Source organism: Desmodus rotundus, chromosome 1 (assembly GCF_022682495.2).
Source record: "Desmodus rotundus isolate HL8 chromosome 1, HLdesRot8A.1, whole genome shotgun sequence".
Taxonomy (NCBI): Eukaryota; Metazoa; Chordata; class Mammalia; order Chiroptera; family Phyllostomidae; genus Desmodus; species Desmodus rotundus.
In genome coordinates, this window is record NC_071387.1 from 54152824 (window position 1) to 54179571 (window position 26748).

General features: G+C 36.0%; 2 protein-coding genes across 5 annotated transcripts in view; one reads left to right on the forward strand and one right to left on the reverse strand.

Annotated features, from left to right (window-relative positions):
* Positions 1–26748, forward strand: part of RIC1 (RIC1 homolog, RAB6A GEF complex partner 1) — a 139311-nt gene that overhangs the window by 92246 nt on the left and 20317 nt on the right. For 2 of the 3 annotated variants that reach the window (XM_024558371.4, XM_024558372.4), the window contains 8 exons: positions 1198–1340; positions 2055–2191; positions 7503–7594; positions 13149–13237; positions 17666–17810; positions 18488–18536; positions 20108–20257; positions 22154–22351. In XM_024558371.4, coding sequence (XP_024414139.2) covers positions 1198–1340; positions 2055–2191; positions 7503–7594; positions 13149–13237; positions 17666–17810; positions 18488–18536; positions 20108–20257; positions 22154–22351 — 1003 coding nt within the window. The remainder of the gene's footprint in view (positions 1–1197; positions 1341–2054; positions 2192–7502; positions 7595–13148; positions 13238–17665; positions 17811–18487; positions 18537–20107; positions 20258–22153; positions 22352–26748) is intronic. The other variant, XM_053924367.2, reaches the window with a different exon arrangement.
* ERMP1 (endoplasmic reticulum metallopeptidase 1) overlaps positions 25564–26748 on the reverse strand; it is an 86004-nt gene continuing 84819 nt past the window's right edge. The window contains exon 16 of one of the 2 annotated variants that reach the window (XR_008426859.2): positions 25564–25817. The gene's annotated coding sequence lies outside the window, so the exon portion shown is untranslated. The remainder of the gene's footprint in view (positions 25818–26748) is intronic. The other variant, XR_008426860.2, reaches the window with a different exon arrangement.

The following is a 26748-nucleotide window of genomic DNA, read 5'->3' on the forward strand; positions in this document are numbered from 1 at the left end:
AGGAAGTTCTCCTTCATTATTTGTTCAGATAAGTTTTCAATTTCTTGCTCTTGTTCTTCTCTTTCTGGCACCCCATATAATTGAGATGTTGGAGAGCTTAAAATTGTCCCAGAGGTTCCTAAACCTCTCCTCATTTGTTTGAATTCTTGTTTCTTCATTCTGTTTCAGTTGGATGTTTATTTCTTCCTTTTGTTCCAAATTTTTGATTTGAGTCCTGGTTTCCTTCCTTCACTGTTGGTTCCCTGTATATTTTGCTTTATTTCACTTTGTGTAGCCTTCATTTCTTCCATTATTTTGCAACCAAGCTCAAATTCTGTGAGCATCCTGATTGCCAGTGTTTTAAAGTCTGCATCAGACAGGTTTTCTATCTCCTTGAAGCTTAGCGCTCTTTGTGGAGTTTTGATCTGTTCCGATGGAGTTTAGCCATATTTCTTTACCTTGACTCACCTGTTATGTCGTAAGGGGGTAGGGCCTTAGGTATTCACCAGGGTGGGGCAACCCTCTTTGCTGCATTGTGGTGCTGTCTGTAGGTGAGGGGTTAGAGGGAGCAATGCCGCTTGCTCACTCCACTCTAGCCCCACTTTCTAACGGAACTCTCCCGTGGGACTTTGAATTTCTCTCGCCTTCACAACCCCCACAGTATTTCACAGCTAGAGGTTTTGAGTCTTTAGTTTCCCGATCAGCCAGCCCCTGCTCACCTGCAAGGTTCCTCTGTGGGTCCTCTGTACCCACCCGACTGCCCATCTCTGCCCGTCCTACCGGTTTGGATAAGTGTTTCTTTAACTCCTTGGTTGTCAGAGTTCCATGCAGTTTGGTATTCTGGCAGTTCTAGGTTGTTTTTTTTTTTTTAATTGGTTGTTATCTTTCTTTTGGTTGTGTGAGAAAGTGAAGTGTTTCTACCTATGCCTCCATCTTGGCCAGAACCTCAGTATTTCTATTTTTTAACTTAATTCATCAAATTTGTGACTATGGCTGCTCACAGTCTTACATTTCTTCCAGAATTTCTGATTCTAGATTAAATTATACATAGATAAAGCTATATATAGCTAAATTATAAATAAATGGCAGTTTTATAAGTGGTTTCATTATCTTCTCTGACGAATATTCTTACTTTAGAACAATTATATTCATACTCACTGCTTTCCCAGTATGTTCTCTTAAAAGGTAACTGATAATAAATTGCTTACTTTTCTACAGTTTGCAGTCTGTGCTGGAAGATCTCCTGGTTGCTACTTCAGATGGACTTCTTCATCTTATTCACTGGGAAGGAATGACAAATGGAAGGAAAGCTATTAATCTTTGCACAGTACCCTTTTCAGTAGACCTGCAGTCATCTAGAGGTAGTTATATTTTCTGCATGGGGTAGCACTAGATGTTTAATATTGGCTATGATCTAGTTACATATTTTCTGTGGATGAACATTGAATTTTTTGCTTTGGAATGAATTATGCAAGGGAGGTGTGTATGTGTGTGTGTGTGTCTCAGGAAGGAATAGTTTCATTGTTTAGTGTGTTTTTTTAAAAAAGATTTTATTTATTTATCCTAGAGAGGGGAAAGCGGGGAGAAAGAGAGGAAGGGAAACATCAATGTGTGCTTGCCTCTCACACATCCCCCACCGGGGACGTGGACTGCAACCCAGGCTGGCGTCCTGACTGGGAATAGAACCAGTGACCCTTTGATTTTGCAAGTCAGCACTCAACTCAGTCCACTGAGCCACACCAGCTAGAGCTGTATAGTGTGTTTAGGTCATTGGTTTTTCTTTTCTTTTTTAAGTTTTTATTCATTGAGTTGAGAGAGAGAGAGAGAGACAGAAACATCAGTATGTTGTTCCATTTATTTATGCATTCATTGGTTGATATTTGTATGTACCCTGACCTGGGATCAAAACTGCAACCTTGGCTTATTGGGACAATGCTCTAACCAACTGAACTACCTCGCCAGGGCAGGTCATTATTTTTCCCTTTTAACTGTCCTTACAGTGTTTGTAAGCAAAAAAGTGAGGGAATTATTTGCTATGTTTATATTCATATTTCATGTACTTACTTTTTCATCAGCAGGTTCACTTCTGGGCTTTGCAAATGTGCACATCAGAGACATGGAATACTGTGCCACGCTTGACGGGTTTGCTGTGGTGTTTAACGATGGTAGAGTTGGATTTATTACACCGGTGTCCAGTAGATTTACTGCAGAGGTATGACTGACTGACTTTGAATGTTTATTTCTTTATTGTGCATTGATTTAGTCTGTGTTACTACATCCCTCCTTCATTTTTAATTTATGAGGGGTTAACTAATTTTTAATATCAAAACTATACATATAAGTAGTATAAGTAGACCAGTAGTTCTATGAGACATACTGAAGAAAAATGATAGTTCTATCCCTCTTCCCTGCTCTCTTCACTTCCAGTTTCTATTCTTGCAGGCAACTACTTTTTATTCCTTTACTGTTTGCTTTACTTATCTTCACTATTCTGTATATTTCCTTTAATTTTTAGTTTTTAGGCTGTGTTTATATACCTCTCACTGTGGCAAATGATCATGTACTTCCTTTTCCCCTGTTTCCACCACATACTTCCCAATATAGCTCTTGTGGTTTTGGTTAGATTACTATTCATTGTTTATATTGTTACTGCTTTGTGCACTTATTTAGTACCTGTCCCATGTAAGATGTTGTGACTATTTTTCATTTCATGCAGATTTTCCCTCCCACTTGGAATTAATAATTGTTTTTTACATTTGCTTAGTTTCTATGTATTTACTAACTCAACCCCAGAGTGTCTGCTGGTTGTATAAATATCTTCTCAGTTCTTTCAAACACATAGGTGTTCCACCTATTTCATCTTGAAGGAGCCTCTGGCCTGCTCCAGTCTGGACTGCTTGCTCACTATGTGTACCTTTAACACAGTTGTATTTTGGGGATCTCCATCATCACCTGGAGGATTTCCTTTACTCCTTTATTTGTATGTGATCATTTTGCTATTAGTGGTTAATTCATTTAGGATTAATTTATGGATTTGGTTGCTGTGATAGAGACCCAAAATAAAACTCTAGATTCATTGATAAACACTGTGGGCTTTGATTGGTGATGATCTTCACTATATGGTTAGCTAACTGAATTATTCCCTATCCTTCCATCTCTCCACAATTTATTTGAAGAGAGTCCTGCAGTCTTTTCTAGAAAATACGTACCTGGCTGGTGCAATGTTCTAGGATTTGAGTTAAGGAAGAGTTAGACTAGAGGGCCCAGATTCACAATGTAAACTTTTACAAATCCCTGTTTTCATTGTGATCTAGAGACCATTGGAGTTTTTTTGTTTGTTTTACTCCAAAGAAAAAGCTCTACTTTTCTGTTAGAGTGGAGGTGGGATGTTCTTTTAGCAGCTCAAATTGTACAGGTACTCCTGAAAACCCAGCTGCTGCTTAAACAGGCTTTGAACCAATGCTACTTTCAGTTCAGCCTTTCAGAGACATCTAAATTCCCAAGCCTTTTATGTACTCTATAATGTAAACATAGCTGCTTCTCAACATTCTTTGCTTCTAGTTAAGGATTCTACTACTCATCTTTATACTTCCCAGCTTCCAGAATTTTCTGATACTACTTTATCTTCCATTCTTTGTCTTTGCCAGTTTATGCTTTTTGAAAAAAATGTTTTCTGTTACAAACATTGGGGTTTTAAGAGTCAGAGAAGCTAAATATTTATGTTCAGTCTGCTGTTTTTAACTGGAAAGGATTTAATTTTGTAAGGGTACATTTTTTTCTATGTGGTATTACCAACTTTAACTAGTAAGTACTGAATAATATATTTGTAATAACATGCCAATATGTAAATAAGAATAAAAATAAGCTTTTGAAGAACCTAATTTTTTATAAGGTACAAATATATTTGAAATTATGTTTGAGATTTAAATGTTTTTACTGAAAAAAAATACTAGAGCTGAGAAAAGTGATTGACTCTTTTCTATTAGTTTTTATTAGTATTTGGTTAAAGAAATTTTTCCAGTCATTTAAGGATTAAAAAATAATAGAAAGCAGATGGGCATTACTAAATGTTACAAGTAGAAAACAAATTATAAGGAAGTAATACGTAGGTATTACTGGTAGTTAGGAAACACACTAGTGGTATCTTTATATTATATTTATCTTTATATATATATCTTTATATTATCTTTACATTATTTAAGTGCTTTGTAAAAATTCTGTTTGGCATTGTTTAATATATTTAACATAAAATATGTCAAATTATGCCATTCCTCTGCTTAGAATCCTTCAGTAGGAGTGTATAATTAGGATGAAACCTGCTGAGTACAACTAGAAAAGCTAAAGAAAAAATACCTTTAAAATGTGTTTAAAGGTTTTGGATAGCTAATTAGACAGTAAAGAATTCCAGGCTAGGGGATGCCAGAGGCCTGGTGAGCCCAGCCCAGTGTTCGGGGCTACAGTGAGCATGAGCAAACCAGGCTGTGTGCAGCAACATGGATGGACCTCACAGACTTGGGTGAAAGCAGCTGGACACAAAAGGATACGTGCTATGATTCTACTTTATGTAAATTAAAAGAAAAATAAAAACCCAGGCAGTTCTAAATTAGAATTTGTGTGGATACATCTCTAAGTGGTAATGGCTTAAAGGAAAAGAAGGAAGTAATTGCTATGCAAGTTTGGATATTTGTTACTTTTGTGATAGGGGTGAGTGTATATGATCAGGAACAACGCTGTTGGGGGACTTTGGGGTACTGTTAATTGTTGGCCTGAGGGGTGATACTGCAAGTGTTTACTTCATGATGTTATTGAGATGTGAATTTTTGTTTTATGTATTTTTCTCTAATGTATTATAATTCACAATATAAAAGGTTAAAAAATAAAGGCACTCGAGTGACTCCCAATATATAAATTGGAGAAAAAGCCAAAGATCTTATAGTGGTTTTCAAAGTCTATAAATATGGCTTCCTGTTACATGTTACCTCATCTTATACTTCTTCTTCCTGCACTCCACTCCATCTGCACAGTCCTCTTTGATGCTTGAACATGCCAGAAATGCTATCTAAGATAGGGCCTTTGTATTTGATATATCTCTTTCAGTACTTACCTCAAAACACATGTTTCATAGGGAAAGCAGTGTAATATTACATCCTTCCACCATACTCCCTCTTCCCCATAATTGCTTTATTATTTTTTTCTGTAGTATTTATCAACTACCAACATACTGTATAATTTTTTTTACTTGTCAGCCTCCTAACAAATGTAAGGCACAGAAACATAGAGATTTGGGTGTGCTTGAATACCCGCCATATCCATGGCACCTAGAGCAATGCCTGGGGAATAGTGGTCACCTTTAAAGTACTCGTTATAGCCCTGGCCAGGTAGCTTTGTTGGATGGAGCATGGCCCCATACACCAAAAAGGTTGCATGTTTGATCCCTGGTCAGGGCACAAATGGAAGACAACCGATGGATGTTTCTTTTTCTCTCCCTTCCTCTCTCTTTAAAAATCAAAGAGCATATCCTCAGGTGAGGATTAAAAAACAAAAAAGTACTGGTTACAGGAAAAAAATTCAATCCAAGAAGTCATGCAAAGAAATAATGCTCAATACCATGTTTACCATTTTTTGTTACCTAAAATAATGAGTTTTATTATTAAAATTGAAAAATAAATAAATTTCCCACAAAAGAAGCAAATATTCCATGTTTAGATAGTAGGTTATGTAGCTTATTTGGTAATTAAATAAAATCCATAGCATTATATTTCAAAAAGAGTTGTAATTATATTGGGTCTTCTAATGTTTACTATCGGGATCATCTAAAAATAAAGTGTATATTGTAGCGTGCTGTTATTTGTGCTTACTAAACTGTCATGATGACCTTTGCCTTAGAATTTGTAATCTAAGATGTCCTTGATTTGGCAGAACAGACAGTGGAGCTGAGTCTATTCTATATCTGTATTCAAAATAAAATAGCATAGGTTTAATAATAACGTCATTCATTATTGCTGAATTTGTTGAATGCTAGTCATTGTATTAAGTGGTTTACACGTATGTACAGTCTCATTTAATCTTCAGAACACTCTTAAGAGGTAAGTAATTTACAGATAAGAAAGCTGAAGCTTGGAAAGGTGAAATAATCATTTCAGCAAATGAATGGTAGACCTGAGGTGTTATGTCAGGCAGCCAGGTACCATGCTATTAACTGTTACACTGTAAGGCAAAGGAATAATAGAGAATAATAAGCAATTAACAAATCATGAACTACTTCTGAAGAATATACCAAATAATGGGGGTGTAAAGTGCAGTGTAGGAAATAAAAGGTCTGTCCAGAAGGTATCCAGTCATGTGATGTGAAAAACAGACATCTATTGAAGAAGATAAAAGAAACACTTCACATAGGACAATGATGCCTCAGTCCCCTTCAGAGTAGGCACTTTGGGACCTCACATAGTTCTCCCGATTGCCACCAGCTGCCCTGTTGTATTTTCCAGAATCTCATGGATGGTCTGAAATCTCTTCCCTTTCAAAGGTGATTTAGTTTCAGGAAAAGCCAGAAGTCACAGGGCACCAAATCTGGGCTGTAGAGGGACTGAGTCACCTGGGTGATGTGATGTTTTGCAAAAAAACTAGGTGAGATTTGATGCATGAGTGGGCACGTTATCATGATGAAGCTGCCAATCACCAGTTGCCCATAGCTGTGGCCTTCTGAATCATCTGAATAGTTTCCATAAAGGAATATTCAAGCTTAACACAAAATTTGATGGAGATTTGTTGCTCTACTCACTCAGTCATTTTGAAAGTGGTAGCCACACAATACATATATTCACTCAATGGTGTCTACTACCCCCACTGACTAGTACAGTTAAGTTGTCCTTGTTCATGCATGCACATTCCATTCCACTCTCATTGGCTGCCAGGTTACATCCATGTCATGCAAACCATTTTCATTATATTAACAATGGCTGTACTTTTTATGACAGACCTTAGTATTGCCAATAATACTGTAATAACTATATATGGTGTCAATTCATTACTGGAAATACTGGGGGGTACACTTTATAAAGTGTATGATTGTCTGCAGAATATACTATGCACTATGTAGAATATACCAAATAAATTTCACTATTTCCCACTGATTGGGAAGTTAAAACTATGTGCTAGGTGACCACATGAAAAATAATAGCAAATTGGAGCTAGTTTATGCTGTCAAGAGATTTGTATCCTAACAGGAAACTCATCTTCATTTAACTTGAATTTAGAGATTGAATGTACATTTTTTAGTCTTTTATAAATAGACCAGCACTAGACTGAGCTCATTTGGAGGATATTTATTAAATTCAGTTAATGAAATTGTTGTTTTGAGGAAGAAAATTCAGATAGTCCTGATGGAATATTTTTTAATCCAAATCAAACCAAACAAAATAAAGCCTTATGAAACTGTATGTTTATTGAAGGAGAATTATACTGATTACAGTGTATTTTGGAGAATACCTTTTAAACCTTAAACTGTTTTTTTTTTATTATAGAAGCTTCATGGAGTTTGGCCACAAGATGTTGTTGATGGGACTTGTGTAGCAGTAAATAACAAGTATCGACTAATGGCATTTGGTTGTGCAAGGTAATTGATACAGACTTCTGCATTTTAAGCATTATTGCCAAAAGTAATTTTTTTTAAACATCAGGTGTTCTTATTACACTTGTAAAAAACTCTGTCATCCTATTGTAATTTATGAACCAGCCTTAATAGAAATCTAAAATTATTTTATTAGATTGAAACAAACAAATCTAAAAAGCAGATTTTGGAGATAATCAGTAAAAGTGAGATTTTCTTCAGTACCAGGAAATTAAGTTACAAGTTTAAAAAATTAAGTCAGTTAAAATTTAGGTTCTTTACTGTTTAACAGAATCTGGAAGATACTTTATTTTTCTTTTTTTAAATAATCCTTTCTTTTTTAAGACATCAGTGTTGACACTGTTTTTGAATTAGTGGGTGTTGCCTTAGTTAAGGAGCAAATTGAAAGCTCATACATAAAATCAGTTTCTTGCTTTAATTCAAATAGTACATATTTTAGAAGTAAAATAGAATATAAATCATTAAAAAAATATCTGTGTGTCTGCCATGTACCAGGCACAAATATAAGCACTTGGGATACATTAGGAAACAGCAAATATACCTCCCTGCCAAGCTAATTATTTTAGCTCAAGTAAAAAGATTATACAGGGTGTGGCAAAAATAGGTTTACAGGTGTATGTGAAACAGAGTTTATTCTTGTGTTACTACTTATTAATTACTGTTATTTTTTTCATATGAAAAACTGTAAACCTACTTTTGCCTCACCCTGTATCAAGTACTTAGAGTGTAATGCCTTACAGTATATATAGTGCTCTTTAGTCTTCAAAACTTTCTTAAGTATAAAATTCCATTTCACTCTAAAAATGAAACTTAGTGTTTCTATAGAACATACGTCTGTATAATCTCCAGCTACAAGTGTTGTATCTTTTTCACATAAATAATACACATGTATAAATTACTGTCTTCATTATACTCTCAGTAATCTCTGTAAAGGGAGGAATCTTCGTCCTCATCACATTGCTTTTTACTGAGGTCAATGTAGAAATATAAGTAATTTAACTTAGTACAAGAAAGAAGAAAAAGTGTTTCATATTCATGGATTTTATTTGGTCACAGTTAGAATTTCAAAATCAATGTTCATGAGTATATTTTGCCTACAGTTTTTCTTTTTCTTACTCTCCTGGTTTCTAACTCTCCTTGTCACATAAAACAATTGAGGAAGAGCTCGATACTCTTTGTCTTTTCTGTTCATCTTTGAATATGTGGTCAGATTTGTTAATTAAGCCATCTGAGCCTAGAATTTTCTTTAAGGGAATTTTTTGTATTACTGGTTTAATTTGGTTTTAATAATAGATTTTAAAAGATATAGATTTGCTGTTTCTTCCTAAGTAAATTTGGCAATTTCTATTTTTCTGGGAATTGTTTTTTTCCATATACACTGTCAAATTTATTGGCATAAAGTTTATAATATCCTTTTTAAATTCTATGTTGTAAAGTAAAAACATGCTTACAGGAAAGTACATAATCCAAATATTTCATTTTATAAGTAATTGTAATACAAACACCCATCTGTCACAACTGGGTCAAGAAATAGAATTGGCAGCCAATATAAGTTTTACTGTTGATACATCCTAATCACAACTTTTGTCCCTTTCCTGACTCAGTTAAAGCTAACCAACTTTCTGTCTGTTGTGATAATCATTTCCTTGTCTTTATAATTTTACCACCCATGTATGCATTCTTAAAGAGCATAGTTTTGCCTTACCTGATTTTGAACTTTGTATGAATAGAATCATATTCTGTGTTATGAATCTTCTTTTAGTCAACATTGTGAAATTTATCCATCTTTTTTGCCAGTAGCTGAAATATTTTGGGGTTTTAGGGTTTTTTTGCCAGTTGCTGAAATATTTTTTGATTGATTTATAAGTAGTGTTCCCGTGTATGAATATACCATAATTTATCTGATTTGTTGTTAGTGGACATTTACATTATTTCTTGGTTTCTATAAAGAGGCATTCACTTAAAAAAACTTAATACCTTCATAACACATGAGAACATTAATGATAAATTGCTACGAAGATCTGATACTGAATTTATGTTGAAATTAACCAAAATTTATTTTATAGCTCCTTTGTTCCAAACACAATCAATCAAAATCATGTAATAAGGGCTTGGTGATGATGAGCTTCTTTAACAAACAACTAGAACATAAGGGTTGTCAATAAGGGAGTGGGAGGGGGAGAGGGGGGTAAAGATATAAAGAATAAGTAGCATAGATGATAGGTGGAAAATAGACAGGGGGAGGGTAAAAATAGTGTAGGAAATGTAGAAGCCAAAGAACTTATAAGTATGACCCATGGACATGAACTATGGGGGGGGCAATGTGGGAGGGAGGGGGGTGGGCAGGGTGGAGTGGAGTGGGGGGGGAAATGGGACAACTGTAATAGCATAATCAATAAATATATTTTTAAAAAATCATGAATTATATGTGGTTATTATTTCTTAGTTACCTTTTATGTATAACAATCCTCATACTTTTTTTGTGTTTATGACATTAACTTGTTTAAGAGTCCATGTCATCTGTTTATAGAATGTCCTACATTCTGAATTTGTCTTCTTTCTTCATAATGGATTTAATTAGTTTTTCTAATAACCTGTAATGACTGGAACTTTGAAGCTGGTCCTTGTTAAGCCCATTTCAGTGACTAGGAAGCTCACACATCATCATTAGAGGGAACTCCCAGAGACATGAGCAGTGCCAGATGTACAGTTTCACCTCACCTACATTCAGGGCTAATGCCAGGGGCCTAGCAAAGCCAGCTGTGAGAGTCTAGGAGAGGCGCTCTAGACCTTGCCCCAGGATAGTGAAGGTGGAATCTTGGCCTTCTGCCTTTTAGTCATCTCAGTTGTCACTGGTTCAGAGAGTACCAGCCCTCCTCGGGTTTAAGGTTTGTGATTGTAGCTGTGTGGCATAGCAGACTAGCAGCTTCTAGCTCTGATCTGCCATCACTTACCAGCATTAATTGCACTGAACACTAGGCTGTAGCTGTCCTTAGAATTCTATAAGAAGCCCCATTTCCTTTATGATGCCAGTTTGTAAGGGATCAGTCTTATAACCAAAAGTTTACCTTTATATTTAAAGGTGTGTTTAGATTATGGTTAAACATTTTTGCCATACCCCACGTTGTGTACTTCCTATGGCATTATATAGCAATAATGTCAATTTGTCCTACTATATTTATTTATTTATTTCTAGACAGAGGGGAAGGGAGAGAGGGAGAGAAACATCAATGTGTGGTTACCTCTCACACGCCCTTACTGGGGGCCTGTCCCACAACCCAGGCATGTTCCCTAATTGGGAATCGAAGTGGTGACCCTTTGGTTTGCAGGCCGGTGCTCAATCCACTGAGCTGCACCAGCCAGGGCGAGTTGTCCCACTATTAATGCTGCTAAATTTGATCATTTATGGTGATAATAGTCATATCTCTACTATAGAGATGTTGTTTGCTTTGAGATTAATAAGTAGTGTCTTTCAGTGAAAAAATTTTCTTGCCTTGATCGGTGTGGCTCAGTTGGTTGAACATCATCCCACAAAGTGAGGGGTCTCCAGTTCGATTCCCATTCAGGGCACATGTCTGGGTTGCGGGCCAATCCCCATTTGGGACAATGCAAGAAGCAACTGATGGATGTTATCTCTCACACACTGATATTTCTTGCCCTCTCTTTATCCCTCCCTTCCCCTCTCTCTAAAAAAATAAATAAGTAAACTTTAAAAATTTTTTCTTACAATGGGCTGATGAGAAATGGAAAATAATTTAAAGAGTATGGGCACTATAGAATACATAAAAGGTTAATTTTCAATCTTTATAAGTAGTGACTTAGCACCTACTCATATTAGAAATATTTGGACTCCTCACTGACTTGTTAGAGTTCAGCAACCCAGAAGTAGTACCTGACAGTTTGTCAGATGCAAAGCAAAAAGCTGCTAGCCACTTAGTGTTTTTCAGCAAGGTGTTCGGTTGGGCAGGTAGTCTGCAAAGATATATATTACAGACATTTGGCTTCTAAGATGGAATAACAGATCAGAATTTCTAAGACAGTGGACAAAAATACGTGTTTTGAATTCAAGAAGTAGGGCATCAGGCAATAAAGGACAGTGATCCCTGAAAGAAGAGAAACAAAGTAAGGAAACTCTACAACTGCCCCAGCTTTAATTACTTTGAGAGAGTTTCCAGGACATAGCATGAGGTTGGAAGATAGAGCCTGGCAGATTCCCTGAGTTGAGTAGGTGGAAACGAGAGTCTGAGAAGACAAAAGCAGCTAAGACTCGCAGGACAGACACCAAAGAGAGTGACACGAAGTACGAACTCCGGAGATCTATAGAGGGTCCCTTTTGAGTATTCAGCTGAAACATGGAAGATACAAAGACGACCCAAATCGAGCATGGCAGAAGAAAAGATTAATATTAACTTGAAGAACATGGCAAGAGAAGTTATCTGAAATAAAATACAGAGAGAAAAAGAATTATAAACAGCGTTAATGAGCTGTGGGATAACTTGAGGTGGCCTATTATTGCAAGTATTTTATTTGTCCCATTGCTAACCCTTGAGAAGAGTTGGAACTGTCTGGAAATGGATCTGAGCTGCTGAGGGGAAACCACCTGACTTCTCCGACCACAAAGGAATGTGCATAAATGCCAGACATTCTGGCAGTCACAATCCAGTGCCATCCTAAGCTGTGCAGAAGCAGTCTTGGAGGTAGAAGTATTTTACAAACAATATTTGTGTTAATTTTTTCATCTAGAAACTCCATAAACAGAAAATTTTTTAATGATTACTTAGTTTTGAAATGTAGTTTAGAAGTAATACAGATTTTTAGTTTTGGTTCCTGGTCCTTCATAAATTTGACCCTTGTAAAGATGTTTTCAATAAAATAATTGCATATACCTCATACACAAAAGAGCATGTATTGTGTATAGATTTTAAAAAAGTAATGTGATATAAAAATAATAAAATGAAAATCTATATAAATTACTATGTAACATGAGAAAGAGCATATTACCAGTGCTGATGAAGCCCCCCACTTGCCCCTCTTTTTTAATACCCCCTTGCTTCACCAGCACAGTCACTGATCTGCAGTTAGTGTACATTAGGTCTTTGTTGCATTTTTACCACAAATATACTTAGCTACTATATTTTGAATGTTTTATTACTGCGTAGAAACAGAATTATATGTCTGTGCTATCTATTTTAATGCATATAACCAAATTTATTTTTAATGCTATATGATATGTTACTACATCAGCATACCAAAGTTCATTTTTCCTTTCTCTTACTCCTGAACATTCAGATTTCCACAGTCTGCACTTATACACAATACTATAATGACATTATACATGACAAGTATATTCTGGGATGTACCCAGAGTGAAATTACTAGATTACAGACTATGCGTTTGTTCAAATTTATGAGTTGACCATAAATTATTAACAAAATTGTTTTTTCTAGTCTATATTTCTACCAGTAGTACATAAGAATTCCCATACTAATACTTTTTATATTTGTATTTTTTTTCACTGAAAGTTTGCTTGTTTTTACAGTGGTTCTGTACAGGTTTATACAATAGATAACACCACTGGAGCTATGCTGCTGTCTCATAAACTAGAGTTAACAGCAAAACAATATCCTGGTGAGTCCTCTTTTTTTTCTCCTTATATTTTAACATTTTTAATTTACAGGTATGTGTAGCAAATGCTCATTTCAAATGATGCATGCTATAGGTCAAATAATGTTAAAACATAAACAATATTCTATATGATCCAAGGATTTCCATGTAACTAGAGAGACTCCGGGGATACTACTCTTATCCCTTCATTTAGTCCTCTCTATCCTTCTTAGCTTTAGCCCCTGTGTTCCTCTGGACTTTGCTCTATTCTCTGACCTGATTTCATTGCTTCTGTTATTTTTCCCTTCCAGTCCTATTCATTCATTCAACAAGTACTTACTGAGTACTTAATACAGTCCAGAGACTGTTCTAAATGCTGGATATACAACAATAAACAAAAGTCTCTTTCTGAACCCCTTAGTGACTCGTGAATCCTCTTCACAAGATTAAGTTTAAAGTCCATGTCATTAGAAATGCTTTTGACTGAAACTAAAAGAAAGCCCAACTTACTGTGGCTTAAACAAATAGAATTTATGTCCTCAAATAGCAAGAAATCCAGAGGTAAGCTGCTACTGGCATTCATTTGGCCTTTCCTTCACAAGGTAACTCCTGAGCTCCAAACATTATGTCTGCATTTGAGTCAAGAAGAAAGGAGGAAACAGGTCATACCTTTTCTTTTTAATTTGGGTTTTGTTTTGTTGTTTTTTTGTTTTTGGTGAGGGAAGAGTTAGGAAGGCAAAAACTTTCTTAGAAGCAACTCCACTTACTACCTGCTCCAACTATCTTCCTTCCACTTATTTCTAATTGGCCATAATTATGTCGCTACCTTCAGGCTTTTCCAAGCCTTCATGGCAGAAGTAGGTGAAGGAGAACGAGGATGGGAATAGATGTTGGATTAAGCAACCACTAGTGTCTGCCACAAATGTAGCATGTAAGATCTTTTGCCAAGTCTCTCTGGCATTATTTCTTGATTCATTCTGGCCTTAGTGTCTCCATAATTTTATCCTATGTTAAAAGAAATACCGAAAGTTCTGTTTATTAAGTATCTAGTTCTAAACAACTTAATACATATCTATGTCCTTGCAACCTAGTAGCATTTTCAGAAAATAATACACATACATGAAAAGAAAAATAGTCTTATTTTTCAGTAGTATTTTTTACTAACAGGATATGTGTGCTTGTTGGACACTCAAACCTTGGTTCTCAAAGATTCTCAAACCTTGGAGTCAGATTGGTTACAGTCACATTTCCTGTACCACATTGATTTTCACACACTTCACTTTTTTCACAAAAATCTAAATACCCATCTTCACAAAGATGGGTAAAATGTCAAAATAAACATAGCACAACATAATGTTGCAACCGTGAACTACCTGGAGCTAATGGTTTACATTGTGTCCAACAGGTATATACGAGGGGGGACCCCGAAACGGAATTTATTTATAAAAAATTGTGTATTTATTCTTACATGTTTAAGCTTAAGTCAGCTTCCAAGTACTCTCTGTTTGATGCAATACACCTGTCCAGACTTCTTTCCACTGCTCAGAACAGTTTTTGAGCTCATCAGTTTTGATGCCTTTTAGTGCTTCTGTCAGTTTTTGTTTCACCTCTTCCACATCAGCAAAACGTTTCCCTTTGAGGACTTTTTTCATCCAGGGAGACAAAAGTTGCTGGGGGCGAGATCAGGTGAATGTGGTGGTGGGACACAGGAGTCATGCTGTTTTTGGTCAAAAACTGCTGAACATTCAGCATGGTGTGGGCAGGTGTGCTCGTAAATCACACATCATGGAATGGGTGAACATTTTGAAAGAATCTTTATAAAACATTCACTGAAGTCAAATGCAGCCTCTCACAACAATGCTAACTGGTAAACTGATACAGATGGGCTCCTAGAACACTCACCTAGTGGGGAAAGCCTGTACTACAAGGGGCTGGCCCTCCAGAAGATAATTCTGGTTTTGGGGGAGGGGGTTCCTCTCTTGTATATCATTGTATTTCTCTTGAAAGTGATCTCTTGGAATCCCTTGTGAATTTTCCGCAGTGCCATGGAATACCTTGGCACACAGGCTAGGAACTGCAGTCTTAACGCTTTATTTAACTACCAAACTACCTGTGGGTTCTTGAGAGTTAGTCTTGTCTCACGTTTTTTCTACCTGAAATATCCCATATTTCTACATGGAGGGTATATATTATCTTTTAACATATAGCTCAAGTGAAATCTTCTTTTTTTCTTTTTAACTGAACTAGATAGAATACTATTCCCTCTTGTGCTCCTTTGCTCCTTAAGTTTTTTATTATTCTTACTCTATAGCCTTTAAAGATCTGCATATTGTAGTTTTCTCTAAGGATAGTTTTTGCAGCAGCGTACGAGAACAGAGTAATATTTTGATTGGGGCTTTTGGCTCTTCTATTTTTCTGTTGTTGTTGTTTTAATCCCTACTTGTGTTGTGCTGTCCAATACATTACCTACCTGCCACATGTGGCTATTTAAATTAATTGAAATTAACAAAAATTAAAACATCATTCCATCAATTGCAGCCATGTCTAAATGTTCCATAGCCACACGTAGCTAGTGGCTATGAGACCAAGCAAATAGAAGACGTTTACATCATTGCAGAAAGTTCTGTTGATTGCCTCTGTGGGACGGCACTGTATTGAGTTTTTCAGATTGACCTTCGCATATCCACTGCTTCTCACTCTTATGGTCTTTGTTGTGGGAGAACTCTCCCTCCTTGAGTTATATAACTTGGGGCTATAAACCTGCTTAAGATGTAGGGAGACTTGTATTGTCCTCCTGCGTCTCCAACAGAGACAAGCTTCCTTGTTGTTTTTCTGTCTCCATTAGCTGATTTTTACAGGTCGCAGTACTTGAAGAGTCCTTACATGATACAGCAGCTTCCATTCTGATTCCCAGACTCATGCTGGCGTGAGGCCCCTCTTTTATTTTTGTATAGGGGATGTGAAACCCCAATTCCCTAGTCATTGCTAGGTATCATCCCAACCTTCTATTCCTGTGTTTCCAACCTTTCTCCTCACTTTCCATCCCTGCCTTGGTTTGAGCACTAACCAGTCTCGTTTTCAGTTTTCTCTTTTCTTTTTCCTCCTGGAGATACCCCTTTCTTTATTGAAAGTTCAGTTCTGTAACAGAAAGTCTTTTGATTACTTTTAACATTTTTTTCATTATCATAATTTGTGTTCATTGTAGGTTATCTATCAGCTAGGTAAATTTCCCATGATCCTGCCACCTGAAAACTAGGTTAAACACCATTGTATATCTCTTCAACTGTATTTTAATATGCATATAATGATTAGATAAGCATATTATATACCTTTGTGTACATATTTATGTGAGATAATAGGAATACTGTTAACCTATGCTTTTCAGTGAGCATTAACATCTTTTCATGACAGTAAACACATTTAAACCTTTTTTTTTCTTGCACTTGGGATTACTTTTCATTATGTAAACTATGATTTTGGTTTGGTTTTCAGTTTCTCCTGGATAAGTGTAAAGTATACTAATATGATACTATGTTTCTTTTGTATGTTCCCATTTATTTTTCATCTACATAAATAACGGTTATTCATGTACATGAATTATATTGGGAATTGTTAATGTAAGGATTCAAACACAGGCAGAGGAAAAATTCGTACTCTGTTAACCAAACCTGTCTTCTGTAGCTAAAACCCATATACCTCCCCTTTGTAGTAAATGTACTTATAGCAAAAATTTATTAATATTCCAAATGAAAAGAATTTTAATATTAAAACAAGTGATACTATAGATATTTTGGATATGCTGATGGAAATGTTGGCGTGTTTCATTTAACTTCACAGTAAAGAAACATGGTTTCACTACACATTGAAATTATCTCCTTTAGCAGTTATATATGGGATCGAAAGAAGTTATTAGTTAAAAGAAAGTATGAGCACCTGGAATACACAAGCTGGAGTTTGCTTACTTAACCCTAATATAAGATTAAACTTTAGTTTATTTTAACATGGATCCTTCTGATATTTGCCAATGGAGCATGAAGATGCTGGTAAAATATTATTTTACATTTTAAAATACCTTATACTTTGCAAAATACTGTAACATTCAATGTTAAAACATTCAACAGAGGTGTTATCTCAGTCTTACAGAAACCGATTCACCCAAATCCGAAGGCTTGTAAGAATACACACTCAGTTGTAGTTATTCAAGCTAATAGTGGCCCCAAACAGCTTTCATTTCTTATAAATAACTTGGGCACTGAGTTTGTTCTGCTTAGGTCAGGTCAAGGCTAATGTCCTTACAGTTTTTTTTAATGACCCTAAAAATGTAGGATTCATCTCATTATTTGAAACAGAGATGCCTTTCTGCTTATTTCAACTTGAAAATATAGGCTCAAAAATAGTGGGTATTTCTGAAGCAATCATTTATTTTGAACTATTCTCACAATTTCTTAACAGATATTTGGAACAAAACAGGAGCTGTTAAATTGGTCAGATGGTCTCCTGACAACAGTGTTGTAACAGTGACCTGGGAATGTGGAGGACTTTCTCTGTGGAGTGTGTTTGGAGCTCAGCTCATTTGTACACTTGGAGGAGACTTTGTGTGAGTCAATAAAGACAAATTTTGGATAAAATAACTCCACTTTCTCTCAGACAACACACACACACACACACACACACAGAGAGAGAGAGAAACGTGTCATACAGATACCCTTTTGCCTTATTTGACTTATCCCAAACAATTTGTAAGATTCAGAATTAACTTATTCAGAATGTATTGATTATTCAAAAAACCATCCTCTTAAAACTTACTGTTCATTCAAAAAAATGCATTTATTTATTGAATCCCTGTTGTTTATAGGATAGCATGTAGATTCAAGGCTAAATATGGTTTTCTTCAAGTAGCTTATTATTAAGAGTGGTAAACCATGCATATAAGTAGTAGGAAATGGAAAATGATATGATCTTATTGGGTTAATGTAGGTTAACCCATTGATTGATAGAAGTAGATTGAAATGTCTGCCCCCTTCGGAAACTACTCTGAACCTCCATCCTGACAAAACGAACACTTGCCCCAAACTGCATGGTCCCGTCAAGAGGTCACTGAGGACCTGAGAGGCAGTGTCTCCATCGTGGACCCACGTGTGTTAACCAGTGGTCTCGCAGTTCGTGCATTACGTGTTTCTGTTTTGAAGGAACAAAATCAATTTGATTTTTAAAAAATTAAAGCTAAATATTATATGTAATTAGAAGACTTTTTAATTTTCTCTTCTATTTTAGTTATAGGTCTGATGGTACCAAAAAGGATCCCCTTAAGATCAACTCTATGGTAAGTACTTTCTATGAAATACTGGTAGAGTGTGGAAAAATTGGATTTTTCTTTTTTTTCCCCCCTCACATTGGTCTGATAAAATTGCAAAGCTATTTTAATCTCAGCAGAATCTTCTATGCAGTTGTTTTTTTTTTTTCAATCAGGAGGCTGTTCAACTTTCAGTATTTGATTTTGGTTTTGCTTAGATGTGTCCATCAAGCGGTGTCATCTTTGTGAACATTGCGCCATAGTGAAGTCAGACCATCGTATTTCCTAAACATACTTCTGTTTTTTGTGTGACTTCATCAGCACCCACTTCCCATGACCTCCTCTCTTTTAACATAAAGTGAAATTCTCATTGGGTATTTTTCCTGGGGACATGGACTTGTGCACTATTTAAGCATATTTTTAAAACTTTTCATAAATGTATTTCAAGAAACTTATACTTTCATAACAGTATTTTTGTTACCTGTTTACATGTGTTTCTTTAGAAAGCAATGAGGTGTAACCCCTGTCTTTACGTTAAAACATTTTTTTACTATAGCCCCTCTGTGTACCATCTTTGTGAAATTAGTGCTTATGAGTGCTCTACGTAGGAGGAAATTTTCTGACCTTCCTTTTCTTGAAGAATTGAAACTACATGGTTACCTTGAATAGTGGTTCCCAAACTTTCACCACCAAGGACCCCAGTTGATGTCTGTCCCCACTTCCACACTCTAAAATAAGTTTTCGAACAAATACCATTTCTGTAACTGCCAATTAGTGCTTCTGAATGGCATGCAACAACCGGTGTTATCAGCCTCACTAAGTTATTTTAGTCACAAACTAAGAATTTAAATAAGCATTTTAGTTAGCTTCTACAGCTTTTACTATGGGAAAGCAAAACTTCTATTACCCTTTGAAATTTTACAATAATTCCTGGATTCCCCATTACTGTTTTCTTGGACTTGCAGATTTGAAATCACTAATGTTAAAAATTAAACTACCATGGAATTTAGTAATAAAATATTAAAATTGACTGGGTTGAACATTCTCACTTTACAGAGGAAGAAACTCTTACTCTGAAAAACCAAATTTGTTGGCCAAGGTAATACTGTAAAATGGTACCCAAGCAGGAATGAAAACCCTAGTCTCATAGCTTCCAATCCATTGTTCTTTGCTCTATACAAAACTCTATCTGTTTTGGATGCTTTTTTTGTGAAGCTTCAGCTAGGTAACATGGGTCTTCCTCTGTAAGGAATTTCTTAGTATTTGAGAGTCAGTTAAATTAATGGAGCTGTTACAGCAAGTAGACATTTCTTAGGATTTGGAGTCACGATTGATACGCCCTGCTTTCTCTGTTCTGGGTAGAAAATAGTGATGGTGGTTTCCACTGGAGATAGCGAAGATGTAGTAGATGTAGGTGTGTGTTTTAGATGTAGATTCTTGTCTGCATTGTTTGTTGTAGTTTCTCTAGCCTCCAGAAGTCATCAATAATGCTGTTATTTTTCAGAATTTGAATATTTGAAGCTAAGAAAGAATAACAAGAAACTTTTTATTGCTTTGATTCCCCCCTTGTCCTTCTCTTCCCCCCTCCTTCTCTTTCTAAGAGCTGGGGTGCAGAAGGCTATCACCTATGGGTAATCAGCGGATTTGCTCAAAATACTGAAATTGACTCTGAGTCCAAAAGTATAGTTAAACAGCCTGGCATTCTGCTATTTCAGTTTATCAAGAGTGCACTCACCGTAAACCCTTGTATGGTAAGTGTGTTTAATTAAAACTGTTTGGGGTTTTTTTAGTGGCTTTCATTTTAGAATTCAGCTCTTCCTATGAAACGGATGTGTTGAATATACTCTTAAAATTGGCATGTTGTCTTCATTTGTATATTTTTCTATGATTCTTGTGTTCTTTTTAATTTCTATTAAATTGACACCAAAATTTTATTTGAGTAGGTATTTTTAAAAAAAGGATCACAAACAACATGAGGAAAAGCAGTGTTTACAGATTTACTTGAATAACTTCAATAAAATTTAGTCTTTCTCTGAATAGGATTTCCCTAAGTGTGTTCCACCAGGCATTATTTATGAGAAATATTAATAGCAGTTACACAGAATAAGAAAAAGTTCTATTGTCATGTAAGTGTGAAATAAAGGAGTTAAAGCTCTAGAGATTTCTTCATTGTGGGTCTCCAGGGTCTTTAATATGCTTATGTGCATTATGAAAATCCAGGAGTTGGTTTATAAAAACCAATGTTTCTCAAGCTTATATAAATGTGAATTTTTAAGAAACCCCTTGAAGAATCTGCTTTGGGAAATACTGCCCCAAATTATTATGTAAATTCCTTATGCTTTGTCAATCTGAAATAACATTAATATTACATTTTGTTAATGTGTAATAATAGTATATGTTACATATTAGGAGTGCATATCTAAATATCTGCCACCAGTGTGTTTTTAAATATTTGGTGCAGTTAAAATTTACAACTTATGCCCTGACCCATGTGGATCACTTTGTAGGGCATCTCTCCGCAAAGCGAAAGGTCGCTACTTGATTTCTGATCAGGGCACATGCCTGGGTTGTGGGTTCAGTCCCTGGTCAGGGCATGTATGAGAGGCAACTGATCGATGTTTCTCTTTCACATCAATCTTTCTCTCCCTCTCTTTCTCCCTCCTTTTCCCGCTCTCTAAAAAATAAATAAATCAATCAAATGTACAATAGATTGAGAAAGAATGTGGAAATAGCCTGAATCTTCAATGTTGTTACTGTAGTTGAAGAATACGGATCCCCAGAAAAACAAGAATTAGAGTATTTCTTCCTCCCCCCATCCCAAATAGTAATTTAAAAGCACCCTTGAGTTTTATATCAAGAGAATGTTTGTACTGCAAGGGAAAGGTGAGGTGTTCTGGGGTATTGATCTGTTCATTTTCAGTAGCCGGTGAAGAGTCTGCCTGTGTTTGAGAACACTGGCCTTCTAGTTGAAAACCAGGGCATAAGCACTAAGAGAAGAAACTGTCTTATTTGTCTAAATTTCCTCAGAACCTGGCACAGTCCTTTGCACTAGCCAAACATTTGTTAAGTGATTATTGTTCTGAACCAGGACTGTGGACTGAGACTATTCTTTCTCCTCCCCGTGGTTTAAAAGATCCTCCAGCATCATGTTATCCCGGTTCCTAATCCACCCCCTTCTCATGTGGGCACATGAGTGAGCACACACACAAATTGTTTTCTTACCACCCCGCCACTCATGAGGTATTTTATGTGAAACTAATTTGTAAACTTTGGATACTGAGTAATTATGTTCAGTTTTCAGGTGAAAAAGCTCTCATAGCATTGCCACATTGGAATAGTAATAAAAAGGTACTGCTATAGCAGTTGTAAACCTGGGCATGTTTTGGACTCTATATGATGAAAGGACTTAAAGAGATTTCTTTTACACTGGGAAGTAATCATTAAAACATTATTCATTGCTTGTAAATAAAACAGTGCATGAGATCATTTTGTAGTCGTGTCTGTCCTCTATGAGGAAAATCAACAATAAAATATATGGTACATTTCCAAATAAAACTAAACTGATGTATTTTCTTACTTCCTCCTACCTAATATTGAGTTGTTTTTATTTCCTTCTTTGTCCCTCTCTTCCTTTTTCTCTCTTCTAGAGTAACCAAGAGCAAGTGTTGCTTCAGGGGGAGGATCGATTGTACTTAAACTGTGGAGAGGCCGCACAAACCCAGAATCCCAGGAGTTCTTCAGTACACTCTAAGCCCAGTCAGGAAAAGAGCTCGTTCGCAGATGGCGGTTTCGAGTCTCAGAGTTTAAGCACTTTACTTGGACATCGGCATTGGCATGTGGTACAAGTAAGTCTCAAGTGACTATTGACTTAGTCCCTGGTAAGAAAGCACCTGGAGCAGATTGTTACGTATTTCCCCTGTCACTTTAGAAAACCGAGAAACGTATAAACCTTTTTGACTGTCATGTCTCTCTTCTGCTTTTCTGTGTTCTTGTTTTCTTGTGTTCTGCCTCCTTCCCACTTGATGTAGAGCATGTCCCCACCTGCTTTAACTCCACTGGTAGTGAGCAGTTTCAAAAATTGGAAGTTTATGTTTTGCCCTCTTACTGAGCAAAACTATTTTTTTTTTACTTCCAGCTTTTTTTATATATATAAATAGAGCTCTGTGGATTTGCATTGGCAAAAACATAGTTATTTCATGAGAATTAACAATATTGATTTAGTGCCCCGTGTAGCAGCTGACCTTGTAGTTCCAATAGAGACTTACTGAGGTTAATTGCCTGACTTTAAACCAAAATTGCAGACTTGGGGTCAGTATAGAACCTTATTGTTAATAATTTTATTATTGTTTAATCTTGTTCCAAATTATTTACTCATTCTGATACAACTTCAAATTAGCAGTTGTAATAATTCTGATAAACTGGCATTTAATATGAAAATTCTGAATTTTGATACCAAATAAAATTAATTTAGATAAATTAATAAATTGAAGTTTCTTGAAAAAAATTTTCATACAGTTTCAGTCCTGAGTGTTTCCTTTCCCCTTTTGATACCAAAGTGTCTTAGGTCCATCAGAGCCTACTCTTGGATTAGTTTGTTTTAGTCAATTTCTGTTTCCACAATTCTTTGCCTTACTTCTACATTCTATACTTTTCCCTTAATAGCTTACTTCAGCTCCCATGTTACTTTCAGTTGACTCTGAATGAAGATAATGAGAGACAGTAGAATGGTCATTATGTGAGATTGAAGGAGGAGTATCTCCTGCATTGATGTGGTATACACTAAAATAAAGTGTACTTAAATTAATAAATTCATAAAATCAATGTGCATACCATTTTATAATTAGTAACAATTTTTAAATAAAACTGCATCAGCTACTTCCTTGACTAAAATTTTCCACTGCTCCCTTCTCTCCTATAGCCATTTCTCTGCTATTTTCATTTCCCCATACTCTGAACTATTCATTCTACACTGACCTAGCATCAATGCCAGTTCTGCCTAGCCAGGTCTGTGTTGCCAGAGAGCCAAGTAGAGCAGAGGATCAAAGAAGGTAGGTCTGGAACTCAAAAATCCATCAGGCAATAACAAAAATCGAATTTCCTTCCAGCTCAAAAATTCAGTGATTCTGTGATTCTTAGCTTTCTCTGAAGTATCCCATATTACAATCCTGTAACACTGATTTTACAACTTTAGACAAAGTAGGTACTAACAAGGTTCTTATGTCATTCTGTTCTTCAGATACCTGAAATATTCAGAAAAACGACCTCATTTAACTTAAGCTTTACCTAAGTTTTTTAGTTTCCTTAAAACTAATAAAAATAATGCCAGAGTTATACTCCCAAAACAATTAAGTTATAATGGACTCATAGAATTTTTAGAGCTGGAAGGGCCTTAGAGATCATGTAGTCCAACTGGATTTTATACATGAGGAAACTGAGGCTCAGGGAAGTTAGGTGACTTGTCCAAGGTCACACCCCAAACAGAGTAGTGTCAGACTTTCCTTACCATAATTAAATTAAAGTAACAGTCTAACCTATTTTAAAACCTAGGTACTAAATGTTGAATGCTGCTGACCTTGAGCTAAAACCCAGAACATGCCTACTTGGCAGTGTTTTTACTTGGATTTGCCCTATATTTTGTTTGCTGGCACTCCAGCCACATGAGTCAACACAGTGTTGTGGTGGCGTTTTGGTAGGATGGTTTACAGTGTTCATATAGTGCTAATGCTTTACCTTTCAGGCTCTTTAGCCATTAGTAATGATTCCCTGAATAAATAGGGGTGCTGGTTTAATTCCCCCATTCAACATACATTCTTGACTAGGATTTCTGCCCACATACTCCATCAGAGTGGCTTGCTTTGTGTGAGATACACTGTGCATGCTTTTTGTACAGCATAGAATTCATCAAGTGAGCTTTAACTGATTCTGCTGCTCTGTCTGTTCCTCATTTAGACTACTGGATGTTTTGTTTCTTTAAGCCTTCTGCCTTATACTCATTAGTTTTCTGATTAGAAGATTGTATGTTATGCTTTTTTCCTTTAACTAAAACATCACAAGTACATATTTGTTAGAAGCAGGGTTAGTCATTGCTTGTAGAGATGGTGCTTTTTGTTCCTTTATGTGTTTAGTCTTCCTAGCTACACATTTAAACAATTTTGAAAGTAGTGTGTTCACAGATGTAGCAAAAATAATAGGAAATTAAAAACAAAAACAATAGCATCCTTGTGGTTTTAGGGTATGTTCTTTCTTTGATTGCCATTTTATTTTACTATGCAGTATTTTGTAATAATATAAACATTTATTTCTGAAAGGTGCATGAATCATTATCATCCAGTGTTGTGAAGCATTGGCTTCATAGTTAACCTGGCTAACTATTTGGAAAGAGTAAGCTTCACAAAATACGGGAGATAAACACCTACAATGTATTAGGCACTAGTTAAGGATGTCAGCAGAGAGGATTTTAAAAGCTATATTATTTATAAACAATTTACTGTCATTCCTGTGCACCAGGTGTGGTATTTGGCACAGATAAAGTCCTCTAGGAAAAGGGCTCTCACCAGCTCACCAGCTACAGACAAAAGTGGTCCAGGCAGGAGACAGGGTTTTAGCTGGAAGATTTAAGGGAAAAAAATCCCATTCTTTGAGAGACTGAGAATCCTAAGATGTTAAGAGTAGAGATGCTATATCTTAGCACTCAAGTTTCCCAGTGGTGTGGCGTGACTTTTGTGCCCTGAGTGTGGAATGCTGACCTGAGTTTTTTCATTGTTTATTAGCTGCCTAATAAACATTGAAAAAACTTTTCTTTTTTTCCCCCTTTTTATTTGTTGAAGTGACACTGGTTAATAAAACTATACAGGTTTCAGGTGCACAATTCTACAGCACATCATCTGTGCACTGTATTGTGTGTTCACCATTCCAAGTCATGTCCTTCCATCATCATTTATCCCCCCTTTACCCTCCTTCACCACCCTCACCAGCCCTCCTCCCCCGCCACACCAAACACCACACTGTTGTCCATGTCCATGAGTTTTTTCTTTTTTTTCTTTTTTGCACAATCCCTCCACCTCCCAGCCCCCAACCCCAGAGCTGTCAACCTGCCCCTCTTTCTATGAGTCTGTCTCTGTTTTGCTTGTTAGTTCATTTTGTATATTAAACAGATTCCACGAATGAGTGAAATCACATGGTACTTGTCTTTCTCTGACCGGCTTGTTTCACTTAGCATAATGCTCTCCAGGTCACTTCTGCCATTGCTTGTTTTCAGTGTTAGGGGTACAGCTCAAAGTTCAGGTGGCACAGATCAGTAAAGATGACCTACTGGGGAAAAATAAAAGTTTTTTATTCTCATCTTATAGCATCTTCAAACACAAGACTGCATGAGAAATAAAGCATTTTAAACGTATACTTTGAGTTGTGAAAATAAACCATTTGCCATTTATAGTACCTCATATACTTTGGAGGTTAAAAGAATAAATTGTTTTTCCCTACAGATACTCATCAGTGTGATGGTATGATAATATGTAACTTAGGTTGCCATGGTTAGAAACTCTTCATGTTAGAATCTTCCACTTTGGCAGTGAGCTCTCTACCTCACGCTTCACCTTCCCACACATTTCACAAATACTTACGAGACATCAGGGCTGGGGGGAGGTCTTTATAGAGTCATGAGTGGCTGGATCAGTTATACTATAGATCCTTCTTCCAGTGACTGCTTCCTTCATCCAAAAAAGTGAATTTTACTTACAGCCTCCTAAAAAACTACTTTCAACGTATATTTTTGCCACCTGATCATTACCTCAGATTGCCATTATTCTGAACTAATTTCACCCATCATAGTGAATTTTATTAATTGGCCTGAATGGTACAGCTTATCCTTTGAGATACAAGCTAAGCATTCTTCTTCAAGCATGTACTGTGATACTGTTATCTTTCGTTCTATAGGGGAAGGCTTCCACAAACCAGCACTAGAGTTAAGAATTTTCTAATGTACTAAAAGCTATTTATTTAGAATTTAGGTGGGCTTGCTAGATAATAAGTGATGTCTAACAAATGGTTTTAAAAATAAACTTTGTCAAGCTTAATGCAGATGTTTTCAGCATATTATTTTTTATTTGGTTTTTGTTTTATCTTCGTATTACACAAAGAATCTTACTGATTTGATGACATTTACTTGGCTTTTTAATTTAGCTTTATTTTTCTCAATATGTAATACTTTTTCTTTGAGTAAAGTGAAAGTAATTTTGAATCG